Below are 14,539 nucleotides of genomic sequence, written 5' to 3' on the forward strand. Positions count from 1 at the left end.
AGCTTAGGCTGACCGCAAACTCAAATTCTTCCTACTTCAACCTCTTAAGTGTTGGAATTATACACCACAGTGCTTGGCTCACATATCGAACATTTTACTTTTGTGTTTTGAATTGTTTATAGTTTAAGGTTTCACGGTGTGGTCCAGGTTGTCCTGAACTCAACAGTTCTCCTGTCTCCATGTCCTGAGTGCTGACCTCACAAGTGTGAGTCCCCACACCCAACTGATAGGCCTTGAACGTCGGAATAACCAAGGATTTTAGGTTATTCTGGCCTGGTTTTCTATTCGACTTTTTTTTTTTCTAACTGAGCATAGTGGTACATACTGTAATTCCAGAATTAGAAGGTAGAGACAGGAAGATCAGGAGTTGAAGGTCAGCCTTAGCTACAGAGTGAGTTTGAGGCCAGCCTGGATTCATGTATGAGATCCTGTCTTAAAACAAAAGGTCATTTATTTCCATGCTAAATGTAATCATGGATCAAACATGCTTCACTCCCCATGATTGTGCCAACATTTTGTGGAAAGAATATGGCCGTTTTCTGTACTGTCTATCCTAACTCATAAACGCTGGGCTCCATGTGATGGAAACTGTCACAGTCACCCACACTGAGTTTTATGTGTCTCTTCCACAAGTTAGTATAATGTCTCAATCTATGTTGCCTATTATTGAATATATAGTCTTGCCAAGATATTAAGGGGTCAGAATTCCTAGGTGTAACATTATAAACAAACTCAAGATTGAAACCAGTTCTTTTTAACTCTTGTGTCTTGAGCAGAGGGAGGTGTTAGTCCTCAGGAAGGGTCGGGAGCGGCAGCTGTGGCATTTCTGCAGCGCTGTTCATTCTCACACTGCGTCTCCTCCCGACGTTATGATTGTCTAAGCGCTGTTCCCCTTACGTGCACTATCATCCCATCTTTGTTGGCTTCTTTCTGTTTAGCGGATGAAGAAGCTCCTGATTATGGCTCTGGAATTCGGCAGTCAGGAACAGCTAAAATATCTTTTGATAACGAGTACTTTAATCAGGTAAGAAGTATGTGGGAAAGAAGGAACACCTTGAGGAAAGAAAAAGGGTTTATGAGGAAAATGTCCACCGCTGGCACCCAGTTCCTTTGCCTAGAACATTAGCAATCCTAAGATGCTGGTCACTCCACAGTAAGATATGGCTATGTCTAATAGTTACAAAGATGAAAATGCATTAACAGACTGCCTTTTCTCACACAGCTCTTAGCCCACTTACTTACTATTTTGTACAAATAATTATTTGTTGTATAAATAAAAATATTTTTATTATTGTACAAATAAAAATTGATCAAGACACGGAAGAATATGTCATTTACTGAGCCTTGTCTTACTTCCAGAGTGACTTTTCTTCGGTTGCAATGACTCGTTCTGGCCTGTCTTTGGAGGAGCTGAGGATTGTGGAAGGGCAGGGTCAGAGTTCTGATGTCATCACTCCTGCCGAAGAAGTCAACCGAATGAATGACTTGGGTGCGTAGGCCAACTGCTGTCACCGAGGAGATTCTCAGGGGAAACATTGACTACCACAGCCGAGCAGTGGCTCTGGTCAGCTGGAAACAGGGAGAACGCCCAGGTCCTCCTCTCCATATTACTTGACCAGTATGTGTATCATTAACTCTGCAGATTTGAAGTCGGGCACTTTGCTGGACGGGAAGATGGTGATGGAGGGGTTTTCTGAGGAGATTGGCAACCACCTGAAGCTGGGCAGCGCCTTCACCTTCCGAGTCACGGTGCTCCAGGCCAGTGGGATCCTTCCAGAGTATGCGGACATCTTCTGTCAGTTCAAGTAAGCCACCTGCCATAGTTACTCTGCTGTTGCTGGAACAGAGCACCCTGGCAAAAGCAGCTTAGACAGAAGAAAGGTTCACTGCAGACCGCAGCTCCGGGGGGCTGGAGTCCACCATGGCAGAGAACGCGGCATGACAACGTGGGCAAGAGGTTGACCAGTCATGTTTTCATTCACAGGCAGGTTCAGAGAGAGAGAGAGAGAGAGAGAACAGGAAGTGGGTGGGTCTATAAACCCTCAAAGTCTGCCCACAGTGATGTACTTCCTTAGCAAGGCTCTCCTCCTCAAGGATCCATAACTTCCCAAACAACTGCCGACTGGGGACCAAGTGCTAAAATACTTGAACCTATGGGGGGCTTTTCTCATTTGAAAACACCACACGGCCCTTTTGCTGTGCCCATCCAGTGAGTTAACTGCAAAGGTTCCTTCTTGCCGTAGAGCGCCTTACCTATGTGAAAGACTGAGGCTCTTGAGGGATAAAGATGGCAGGTCTCTAAGAGAGCACTTTCTTCACCCAGGGTGAGACTCAAACCCTGCACTGGCATGACGGCCCAGGGTTCCCCATGGAGCGTACAGCATACACTGTGGAGGACTCAATGGAGTCCCCTTACTCCAGGAGCATGGTCTCTGATCCAGAGAAACCAGGAGCTGTTCCTGCTTTTCATGACACAGTGTCTTCTTTAGAGACAACAAATTGTCTAGCCAACAGTGTTACATATTTAATACTTTGGAAAAAGGAAACTCACGTAATGTAAAGGAAAACACTGTATGGAGTTAGAAAAGGTGTGGAGACGATGTGGGTAGGGGGCCCTGGAGCGCTAGAGCAAGGCTGTCGGTGTCACTGAGATGGTGGCTCAGACCCACAGGCTCAGGGCTGCCTCTGGCAGATAGAGTTGATGTCCAGAAGGGGAGGGGAGAAGGGGAGGCATGAAGAAAAGGAGGAGAACAGAGACACCGCCGAAGGGGCTCTTCCAGGGTGCCTGTTCCCAGGCACTTAGGTAGGGGCGCATGGAACGCCAGTTCCAGGGACTCTGATATCTCTTCTGGCCTCTGTGGGCACAAACGTACATGAATGTGATACACCAATGTATCACATAAATTTATATACACATAAAATTTAAAACAAAAATTTCAAAATGTGTGTATTTTTTTTAAGGAGTTCAAAAGATATTGTATAATTACAGAAAGCATCAGCGTCAGCAGTAGGGGTCGTTAGTAATCTGGAGCCTTTGGCCGAGGTGCTGTCATTCTCAGACATGTTAACTGGTGTGAAAATCAAGATCACTGTTTAAAATCCCTCCTCCCTCCTGGGCGCTGGAAAACTGGCTCAGTGGTTAAGAGTACTTGTTGCTCTTGCTGAGGACCCAGGTTCAGATCTGAACACCTACAAAAGTGCTTAACAACCATCCTTAAGTCCAGTTTCGGGGCTCTGACCACCTCTTCTGCCTTCCATAGGCACCAGGCACACATGTGGTACATATGCATACATGCAAGCAAAGCATACATACACTTAAATCTAAAAAAAATTCTTAAATAAGTCAGTCAGTGGTGGGGGTGGGGCACGCCTTTAGTCCCAGCACTTGGGAGGTAGAGGAAGGCAGATTTTTGTTGGTTTGAGGCCAACCTGGTCTACAGAGTAAGTTCTAGGGCAGTCAGAGCTACACAGAAAAACACTGTCATGAAAAACAAAAACAAAGATTTTTAAATATTCTTTCCCCCATCTGACCTTTTAGAGTTTAAAACGTGTGATAAGCCCTGTGGATAAACTCTTGCCATCTGCTGGAGAACAGGCACATCTTTGTAAACAGTGAGATCTTAGCTTTTGAGAAGTGGGTCCCTGCCGTGGGAACACAAAACCCTCAGGTTATGTCAGAGGCACTTTCTGGAAGATGACTTTGGGCATCTCTTGTCCAGATAACAGACTGCTAGGCAAGCCTGCCATCGGGTTTACTGTGCCTGTGCCTGGCAGAGGCTCAGATTTGCCAAGCTTTCTCTAAATGATATGATTTCATTTTCAGTAAAACAAATGAGAAACTTCTACAAAAGAACAAGAACATATTTTGTTGATTGGTTTGATTGGTTTTTCGGGGGAGGTTTTTTCATTGGTTGTTTGGGCTTTGGGAATAGGTTTGTTCATTGTTTTTTGAGTTTTGGGAGTAACGTTCATTCATTGAGGTTTGGGGGTATATTTTTTTCATTTGTTTTTATGGGTGTGAGGAGTAGATTTGCTTGTTTTAATACAGGGAGATCTGTGTAGCCCTGGCTGGCCCAGAACTGCTGTGTAGACCTCTCTGGCCTGAGCCCTGCCATTCTCCCCACTCTCCTTCCTGAGTGCTCAGGTGATGGTCATGTGCTACAGTAGCCTGCTACAGATTTGTTGAGTTGACTTCTTTACTCTCGTGAGCCATGCTCTGTATATGTCCATTTGTCTGAATAATAGGGGTCACTTAATTTTTCATCCATTTTGAATCTAAAATGCTGTCTGTGTGATAGGGAGATGCTGGCATGGAATGAGATAATCAATACTTGACGCAGTAGAAGCAGAGGGAAGTGCCTTGTTAGCATGCCCCTAGCTGCGGAGTCCAGACCCCGCTAGACACACAGCACACACCCTGAATCCTAGCACCTGGGGGCAGAAGCAGACAGCTCTTTGAGCATCATAGTGAGGCTGTCTCAAAACCAAACAATATCTGATGAATTCTGATGCAGTACTCATCTGTCTCTGTTTGTTAAGCTTTTTGCACCGGCACGATGAAGCGTTCTCCACCGAACCCCTCAAAAACAACGGAAGAGGAAGTCCCCTGGGCTTTTACCATGTACAGAATGTGAGTGACCTGAGCAGCTTGCCACACACCTCTCAGGCTTATGTTCCTGGTTTTGTTGGCTAAGGAAGGGTGATCATGTGAGGTGTGAGCTGTCTGCTGTGCAGAGAGAATGAGCAGTAGAGATGGTGGCCCAGGCAGTGAGGTAGTCTTCAGGGGAGGAGCAGCCAGTCTCTTCCTGGGTGGCAGTGGCCCAGCGAGTGTATGCAGTCTAGTCTCCCAGTGAAATCTTCCATCCATTTGAATATGAGTTTTTAAAAAATATTCCTACCCTAGAAAAAAATGAGTATGTTTCGTTATCAGTTTTGATAATCTGACACAGTATCCTGTAAACTCTAGGATATTTGCATTGTTGCTTACAAGTAAAGTAGAAGATACTAAAGACCTTCTGTAGCCAAGTTAAGTTCAGAGTGTCTCCCTGGTAACATGCACCAACTTGTGTATTTCATTCAAACTTGTCTCACAAGTCATCTTGAGGGCAGTGGTGCGATGGCTCGGTGGATATAAGCACTTACTGATAAGCTTGACGGCCGGAGTCCATCCCTAGGCCCCACGTGGTGGAAGGGGAGAACTGGCTCCCACAGTTGTCTTTCGACTCACACACGCATGCTATAGCACAGGCACCATGCACACACAGAGAAGTTAATTTAGCAAATCTTCATCATAATACTGATGTTCGTTAAGAATTCATTTTGTATCAGCCCTGTCCCGGTTTCTGCACCATTGAGCCCCCATTTCTACACCGTGACTGTCACAACCCTGTCCTGCAGTTGAGGGAGCTGAGCACCAAGCAGGTCCTGCCTCTCACCCAGGCTACAAAGCTGGAATTTAAACACAAAGAAGCCTGTCTGTAGCATCTAGAATCTTCACTGCCTTCCTTCTCCTTTTTACTCACATCTACTCTATAAAGAGAGGGGGACTGGGCTGTGTCAGTAGCCAGACTGGTAGAGTGCTTACCTCACAGGCATGAGGCCCTGAATTGAAACTCCAGCACAAACAAAAAGTTTTAAATATATGAAGTGAGAGAAGAAAAGACAATCAAAGATAGAGTAAAATTAAAAATAAAGCATGAAATATGGGCTAGAGAGAAGGCTTAGTAGTTGAATGTATACTGCTCTTGTAGAAGACTTGAGTTGGGTTCCCAGACCATAATTACATAAGACTCCAGTTCCAAGGACCTCTTTGGCCTCTGAGGACACTTGTTAATATACTCAACATGCACATAGTCCAAACCCAGGCATAGACATATGTACATATCTCTAACTAAAAATGAAGTGTGTCTTTGATAAATGCCAATCAGCTGTTTAACAAGCCACTGACTCATGAAACCACAGATGTCCCCAAGGAGCTTAGAATTAAGGGGAAATATAGTCATAGAGTATAGGGACATGAAAATGATATTCTTTATATTCAAAGGGAAGGTTTCCATATAGAAAGACTTTAGACTACTTTTCTGGGTGAGGGGAAATGGTTCTGAAGAGAGAGGGAGGTTTTCTGAAAGGCGTAGCATAAATAAAAGGTGGACAAAAGAAGAAAGGGTGTCTCAAACTGGGTGTTGGGCCTTGCTCATAGTCCACAGCCAACACATGTTTTTCTTATCCTCTCTACTAATTCACCTGGGCTTTGGAGGGAAGACCTTCCTAGCAGAGTTGCTGCCTGGGCCTTTTCTGAGGTACAGCAAAGGAAAAAGCAAGTAGAGAGAGCAACAGGCAAGTCTTGAAATCATGAGCAGCAATAAAGTGGAGTCAGTTCTGCTGCTCTGTGCACGGTGTAGAATACTGTCGCTTGGTAAAGTCACATTCGAAACAAAACCAGAGGGAAACCTGTCATGTGGTGTAGGAGGCCTGTGCAGTGAAACCCCCAGCATGCACAGGATGCTTAGCAGGGCTGAAGGGCTGCTGCAAGCACAAGCCTGTGCTTTCTCATCATCACCTACCCCAGCCTCACTGGACTTTCTTCTTACTAGATTGCAGTGGAGGTCACCGAGTCATTTGTGGACTACATCAGAACCAAGCCCATCGTATTTGAGGTCTTTGGGCACTACCAGCAGCACCCACTCCATCTGCAAGGACAAGATCTTAACAGGTTTGAGTCAGATGAGCAGATGTTGTTGCTGTTTTGGTTTTTAGTTCTTCAGTTCCAGAGAAGAACTCTTTGCATGAATGCAGATAACTGAATAGTAGATTCATACATTTCCCTGGTTTTGCTCTTGAAATGTCACTGCCTTCTTGTAGCTAACCGAATCACTAAGCTGAGATACAGCAAGTCGGATTTTGTCCAGATGACTTTGAATGCCTTCTTCTTGTTGTAAAAAGAAATTCTTAATAGGGTAGAAAGTTGGTGCTGTAGAGCTAGAACACAAATGTGGTTATTTCTGATGCCTTTACATTTGGAGACTCGGGGTGGAGTCATCGCTACTAATGAGGAAACACTATGCCCAGCGTGTTTCTGTTTCCTTAAAAAGGTTTAAACATTTGGAATACAAAAAAAAAAAAAAAAAAAAAAAAAAAAAGCAAGGTGGTGATGGCACACACCTTTAATCCCAGCACTAGGGAGGTAGAGACAGACGGACCTCTGGGAGTTTGAGGATAGCCAGGTCTGCAGAACGAGTTCCAGGATAGCCAGGGCAACATAGAGAAACCCTATCTCCAAAACCCAAAAAAAGGGTATAAGCATGTCACTAACGGCAACACTTAACTCCATCTAGTCCTGGTAAATGTTTTCTTCCTCTCTTTGCAGTCCTCCTCAGCCTTCTCGGAGATTCTTTCCACCACCCATGCCACTCTCCAAACCAGGTGAGCAGCAGCTAAACTTCCTGATGTGCAGATTCTGAATGGTTTTCAGATGAGAATCACACGGAGAGGGCTGGAGAGATGGCTCTAAGGTTAAGAGCACTGGCTGCTCTTCCAGAGGTCCTGAGTCCTGGTTCCAGCAACCACGTGGTGGCTCACAACCACCTGTAATGAGATCTGGTGCCCTCTTCTGGACTGCAGGCATATATGCAGACAGGACACTGTATACATTTAAAAGAAAGAAAGAATCACACTAGAGTTCCTTCTCTCTGTGTCCTTATGTGTTCCTGTTCCTATTGTGTGTTTCTAATAGGAACACGAATGCTGGGTTCCTGATCTGAGATAGGAAGTCAGAAACTATTGGGCTTTGTCTCTCTGGCCTTCTCATTCAGACTTGATAACCTCCTCCTCCTCCTTAAATCTCTGTGCTTTGTATGTAATTAGTTTGTCAGTCTCTTAACATTTATTTGAGTATTAAATTTATTCTGCCTGTTCACCTTTGCTGTTGGGACTTTTGTTTTTGATTGACACATAATAATTATACATATTTAAATTATAATACAATGCATTTGTCAATATATGCTCTGAGGAACACATGTATATATCTGTATAATTAGTATATCCATATCTTAAGCACTTCTTATTTGTTTGTAGTGTGTACATGCAAAGTCCTTTCTTGTTACATTTTAACACTGATAATAATAGATACCCTGTTTTACAATAGAACAACAGAATTGTTGCTCTTCATTTATCTTGTTTTCACTTTTCTTTATTTTTGTCCTTTTTCCTTACTGCCCCCACTTTACCAAACTCCCACCCTCCCCTGCGCTCATTCTCCTCCCTCTATTCCATATCCCCATTGGCTTCAGACCATGAAAAAAAGATTGAGCTGATACGGTTCCTCTTGTCTGGCTATGTGAATGTGCATATGTTGGACACGTTTTCTGAGCACGCCAATGTGCTAGCTTCCTCCGCTGTTGCCACCTTCCAGAATGAGGCTGATTCATTGCCGCCTTTGCTTGTTCTGCCAGTTCCCAGCTTCCAGAATGAAAGGGTACCCAAACGATGTGGTTAGTAGCTAAACTAGCTCTGCCTTAGATGTAGGGTACCTGAACAATAGATATGGTTAGTAGCTAAACTAGCTCTGCCTTAGATGTAGAACCAACTTTAGGCATTTCTCCTAAAACCTGGCTCATCATATGTGATATACCAATATTTCGGTTTGTTTCCTTAGTTTACAGTAGAGCTTGTTGTCAAGATCACGTCCCAGTTCCTTCAGGGAGGCTGCAGGGGCACCTTGTTACCTCCATCTCTTTGAGGATGAGGTGCCCTGATTTCTTTTTTCTTTTTTTTTTCTTTCTCTCTCTTTTCCCTGAGACAAGGTCTCTAGCCCAGGCTTACCTTGAACTAGCTATATAACTGAGAATGTTCTTGAAGTTCTGGCCCTCCTGTCTCATCTCCAGAGTGCCTGTATATGTATAAACCATCGTACCTAGTTTATGGGGTGCTAGGGATTGGACCCAACCCTCATCCATACTTTCCCTACTCCGCTGCATCTCCACCGTGGACTCCTGATACTTCGTTTATATTTTTTGCAATAATATTTTGATTTTCATTTTTAAAATAGGAATTGGTTTTTGTTTGTTTGTAGTGTTAGTGATCAAACCCTTGTCCTTGTGCCTGTTAGACAAGCATTTTACCACTGAGCTACATTCAAGCCTTCACCCCCCTTCTCTTCTCTCCTCTCCTCTTCCCTCCCCTCTTTTTCCCTCCCTTTTCCTCTCCCTTCCTGTCTTCTCCCTTTCTCTCCCCTTTCCTTTCTTTCCTAAGTACTTAGGGTTTGCTTACTTAGATGACTACCAGAGCAGTGACCAGTTTTCTCTTTTCTTTTCTTTTCTTTTCTTTTCTTTTCTTTTCTTTTCTTTTCTTTCCTTTTCTTTCCTTCCTTCCTTCCTTCCTTCCTTCCTTTCTTCCTTCTTTGGTCATTTCATGACAGGGTTTCTCTGTGTAGTCTTGGCTGTCCTGGAACTTGCTCTGTAGACCAGTCTGGCCTCGAACTCAGAGATCCACTTGTCTCTGCCTCCCAAGTGCTGGAATTAAAGGCATGCATCACCCGCCACTGCCACTACCACCTGGCTACCAGTTTCCTTATTAGCAGCCCCAGCACATGGAAACACAGTTGGGTAACTATGGCCAATGGGCTGTTCATTGGAGAAATGCATGCCCCGTGGTTGATAAAGCCCCTTCATATACATTATGTCAATGGGTCTTCACAATATTTTTTTCTAAGTAGCAGACTAAATATTATGATCCACATTTTATAAACTGAGGAAAGTCTCGCAGCATAAGAAGCTCAACCGAAGCCATGTAGCATTGTATTGTTAAGACTATGGAACTTACATCTGAAGAAAATGTGTACAGATTCCTGATCTATAAATCACACCAGTGGCACTCGGATCCTTCTGCATGGGAGGCAGAACTGCTTCCCCCACAGACATTATTTATAATTTGATTATCTGGGGTGTGGCCTGGATTTCACCATCTTTAAAATCTTTGTGACTCTTGGGTGTGGGGAGGTCTGGGAGCTGTGAGTTGGCAGACAGCCCTTGTGACATGCCAGGTTCTCCCCTGGTGCCTCCCAAGCATCGTCTCCTCAGTAGTGTTGTGATGTGACACCATGCCCCCAGATAGGAAGCTCTCAAAAGTAAATGTTTTGAATGGTTTATGCAGCACATTTATTTTCTATAAAACCCATTTTCACTCACATGTTTAGAGCAGTGTTTGAGGGGGAGGGCCTCTGCTTGCTTTCCTTGTGCTCTGGATTAGAGGCACTGGTCACTTAGTGTTGAACCTTCTCTGGAACTTTGACATTGAAATCTGTCCTCTTAAAGACTGAGATCAAAGATGCCTGTGTTGGGGCTGAAGAGATGGCTCAGTGGTTAAGAGCCCCAGCTACTCTTCCTGAGGACCTGGGTTCAATTCCCAGCACCCATGTGGCAGCTCATAACTGTCTGAAACCCTTGTTCCAGGGTCTCCAGTGCCCTCATACAGACATGCATGCAGGCAAAACACCAATAAACATAATGTAAAAATAAATGGTTAATTAAAAATAAAGATGCCTATGCTTTTGCTAAGTGAACTTGGAACATATTTTGACATGTTATATAAACTTTCTTTAAAGTTCCAGCCACCAAGTTGAACACCATGAACAAGACCAGCCTTGGGCAGAGCATGAGCAAGTATGACCTTCTGGTCTGGTTTGAGATCAGTGAGCTGGAGCCTACAGGAGAGTAAGTTCAGTTTCTAAATGTTTTTAATTTAAATTTTAGAATTAAGAGATAGGGTTTTGAGCATGTTTTGGCTCATGTAATTATCTTGTCAAGTTCCTCTTTTGGATTGAATTTGGGTGCCTTGCTATTTATGTCTGAATGAGATGTTTGCCAGAGGCCATCCAGTAGAATTGTTGACACTTTTGTTAGCAACAGCAATATGATGGAGAGTAAATGCACGTGGTTATGAGGGAAGACTACTGTATGGTTCTATGAAGGTACGCTTCAGGTTCAGATGGAGGTTACAAGGGAGTAGTGAGGTGGCTCGGCAGGTAGAGGCACTTGCTGAGCCTGATCCCTGGGACACACATAGTAGAAAGTGAGAACCAACTACTGCGAGTTGTCCTTCTACCTCCACACGTGTGGCATGCCCCCCCCCCAGCAATAAGTAAATAAATATAATGTAAAATTAGAGTACTAATCTCAGTGAGGGCAGTGGGGCGGGGGAGGGGGGCTTTGGATATTTCCCTGAATTAAAATTTTCAGCCTTAGCCAGGTATGGTGGCTCATCCCTTTAATCAGATCTCTGTGAGTTCAAGGCCAGCCTGGACTAGTGAGGTCCAGGACAGTCAAGGCTACACAGTGAAGACCTGTCTGGAAAAACCAATAAAGAAAAAAATTTCAACCTTGCCACTTTATTTTCTACTGTGGCATTGTAGGGTGTTTTGCAGTACCTGGCCTGCACCTGTGAGAGGCTAGCAACAGCTCTCTCCAGCTGTGCTGACCAAAGATATCCCCTAGAAAAGAGCCAGTCTCCTAAATGAGCAGGAACATGAGCATCCTAGTCCTGATGAGCTGTGTTAGAGTAGATAATCAATGCAGTTGTGTTTGCAGTTGTCTCTGAAATGCCTTGGGAAGCACACAAAAGAGAACCTGCCCCTGGTAGAAGCAAGCAGCTGCACCTGTTACCACAGTGGGGAGTAACTGTTAGGTAGCGCTGCTCTGTGTGAAATGCAGCAGGCCACGTCAGCAATGGTCAGCACCATGAACATTAGTGGATGTCAGCTGTGCGTGCGTGTGGCCTGTGCTCAGTAGAGCTCTGTAACTCCTCAGTTGTCAGTCACTTTGAAGGATGCGACGTTCCGTAAGCAGGTCTGTGACGTTAAGTAGTTAGGGGCTGGAGAGATGGCTCAGAGGTTAAGAGCACTGGCTGCTCTTCTAAAGGTCCTGAGTTCAATTTCCAGCAACCACATGGTGGCTCACAACCATCTGTAATGAAATCTGGTGACCTCTTCTGACCTGCAGACATCCATGCAGACAGAATGCTGTATACATAATAAATAAAGAAATCTTTTTTTTTTTAAGTAGTTACACTGATTGTTTCTAATGAATGAATTGCTTTCTGGAGCTTAAAATATTTAGAATTGGAAATTCTTGTTTCCACTCAGTTCTATAACAGTTGCACATTATTTACGGAATTGTTGCAAGGGACAGACATGGAACCAAAGCCCATCACTGTTCTCTAGCCCTTGAGTCAGGCTGGACCATGACAAGCAGATGCGTGAGAAGGGGGACAGACACCCGTGGCTCTGTGATGAAGTGCTTGCATGGGTTGGACATGGGATCGGAGTGTAGGAAAACGAAGATCCCCGGGGCTACAGCAGCCCAGGAAGACTTGGCAGATGAAGTAGCCTTGACTTCTGTCTTTTGTGTTTTTACTCTGACAGGTATATTCCGGCTGTGGTTGACCATACAGCAGGCTTACCCTGCCAGGGGACATTCTTGCTACACCAGGTACTGAAGTTTGAGAGAGAACAACAGATTTCTCAATTTCCATCTCTATTTGGAGGGGGTAAAGTGGGAGAGCGTTTTGCTGTCCCCACCCCCCCCCCTTTTTTTTATCAGGGTAGGAAATGACTGGGAATTGAACACAAAATTTCAAATACTGTTTCTGTTTTTATTAGAGTTCTCTAGAGTAGCAGTTTCCAGTGTGGCCCAGCTTAGAGGTGGGTCTTCCTACCTCAAGATCCAAATTAAAAGTGTATGTTCCCATCTCAAAGATTCAGGTTAGAAGCAGATCGTCCCATTTCAAATTATTTAATTAAGCAAAAAACCCTCGTGCTCACTTCGGCAGCACATATACTAAAATTGGAACGATACAGAGAAGATTAGCATGGCCCCTGCGCAAGGATGACACGCAAATTCGTGAAGCGTTCCATATTTAAAAAAAAAAAAACCCTCATAGGTGTGCCCTGCCATTTTTGAGTTTTAGTTTAGACTACTTCCAGATGCAGTCAGTTCCAGATGTAGTCAAAAGAGTCATCATACCATTTTTTGTTTTTGTTTTTTAATATCCTCTTTATATGTATAAAAATATTTAGGATAGCTATTTGTTTCCACCTAGCTTTTATTTAAATTAACCCTTTTCTTTTAATCTGCATTCTTTTACATGGCTCGGTTACCTTTATTGCGTACTGCCCATGATGCTTCCTCTGAGTCTCCTGGTGTCTCTGCCTCTCTGCCCTTCTTCCCACTGTCCTCTCTGCCCCGAAAATCCTGCCTAGCTATTGGTCATTCAGCTTCTTATTAAACTGATCCAAGTGACAAATCTTCATGGTACCCAAAATGCTCTACAGCACCAGGTCCTTGAACTTAGAGATCCTCCTGCCTCAGCCTCTCATGTACTGGGATTACAGGCATGTGCTGCTAGTCCAGCCAGAAGTTCTTCACGGGCGCAGATGATGAAAGTTTGAATGGATTAAAAATACACTCTATAAATGGTTGCTACTTATTTGGTAAAATTATATTCAAACCCAGTATGCTGCTACACTTTTGTAATACCAGCATCCAGGAGGCAGAAGGATTATGAATTCAAGGCTAATCTTGGCTTCTTAGTACATTCCTGTCCATTTTGAGCTAAATATCAAGATTCTATCCTTTAAAAAAAATTTAGCCAGGCCAGGTATGGTGGTGTCTCAAGCCTTTAATCCCAGCATTTGGGAGGCAGAGGCAGGCAGATCTCTGAGTTTGAGGCCAGCCTGGTCTACAAAGTGAGTTCAGGGACAGCCATGGCTACGCAGAGAAACCCTATCTTCAAGGAAAAAAAAATCAGCCATTGCTCAGAACGACTTGTCTAGATTTCCATCCATGTTGCATGGGGTTCCTACCCTAGAGCAGTGTTCACAACCTTCCTAATGTGACAACCCTTTAAGATAGTTCCTCATGTTGTGGTGTCCCCTAACCATTAAATTATTTTGTTGCTACTTCGTAACTATAATTTTGTTACTGTCAGGAATCATAATGTAAATATCTGATATTCAGGATACCTGATGTGCAACCCACAGAGGGGTTAAGACCCACAGGCTGAGAACCACCCTAGAGCATGTTCCAGAGGCTCAGTCAATCAGTCTGTTGTTCTCTCTGCCTCCCCCACCTCTGTGTCTCTTTCTGGATGTCTGTCCCACTCCCACCCCGGCCACTCTTTCTTTCTCTGTCGCTCTCCCAGGACGCATGAGCTCCTCTTGCCTCAGTCTTCATGCTGTGCTTACAGGTGTGAAGCACTGTGCCCTACGGGCATCTCCTAAAACCAGCTCAGCAGCCGCCTTGTTCAGTTTCTAGCATATTCTTCTACATTGTAATCTTATTCCATTCCCTAGGGTATCCAGCGGCGGATCACAGTGACCATGATCCACGAGAAGGGCAGCGAGCTCCACTGGAAAGACGTCCGTGAGCTGGTGGTGGGTGAGTATATTCCATCAGCCGACGGCAGCCAAGGGCAGCTGGCTTCTTAGAAATGTCATCATTCTAGTATAGAAGTGTGGAGAAGGCGGGCTGGAGAGATGGCTCAGGGG

General features: G+C 44.4%; 1 protein-coding gene and 1 non-coding gene across 11 annotated transcripts in view; both read left to right on the forward strand.

Annotated features, from left to right (window-relative positions):
- Kif1b (kinesin family member 1B) overlaps positions 1-14,539 on the forward strand; it is a 135,555-nt gene that overhangs the window by 99,860 nt on the left and 21,156 nt on the right. For all 10 annotated transcript variants that reach the window (XM_048414937.3, XM_048414948.3, XM_085690269.2 and 7 more), the window contains 9 exons: positions 939-1,024; positions 1,360-1,489; positions 1,643-1,805; positions 4,540-4,630; positions 6,594-6,712; positions 7,367-7,422; positions 10,601-10,709; positions 12,416-12,482; positions 14,345-14,429. In XM_048414937.3, coding sequence (XP_048270894.1) covers positions 939-1,024; positions 1,360-1,489; positions 1,643-1,805; positions 4,540-4,630; positions 6,594-6,712; positions 7,367-7,422; positions 10,601-10,709; positions 12,416-12,482; positions 14,345-14,429 — 906 coding nt within the window. The remainder of the gene's footprint in view (positions 1-938; positions 1,025-1,359; positions 1,490-1,642; positions 1,806-4,539; positions 4,631-6,593; positions 6,713-7,366; positions 7,423-10,600; positions 10,710-12,415; positions 12,483-14,344; positions 14,430-14,539) is intronic.
- LOC148121597 (U6 spliceosomal RNA) lies at positions 12,807-12,913 on the forward strand. The gene has a single exon (XR_015738224.1). It is a non-coding gene; the product is annotated as a U6 spliceosomal RNA (small nuclear RNA).

The sequence above is a fragment of the Myodes glareolus genome, chromosome 6, assembly GCF_982192425.1.
Source record: "Myodes glareolus chromosome 6, mMyoGla1.1, whole genome shotgun sequence".
NCBI classification, from domain to species: domain Eukaryota; kingdom Metazoa; phylum Chordata; class Mammalia; order Rodentia; family Cricetidae; genus Myodes; species Myodes glareolus.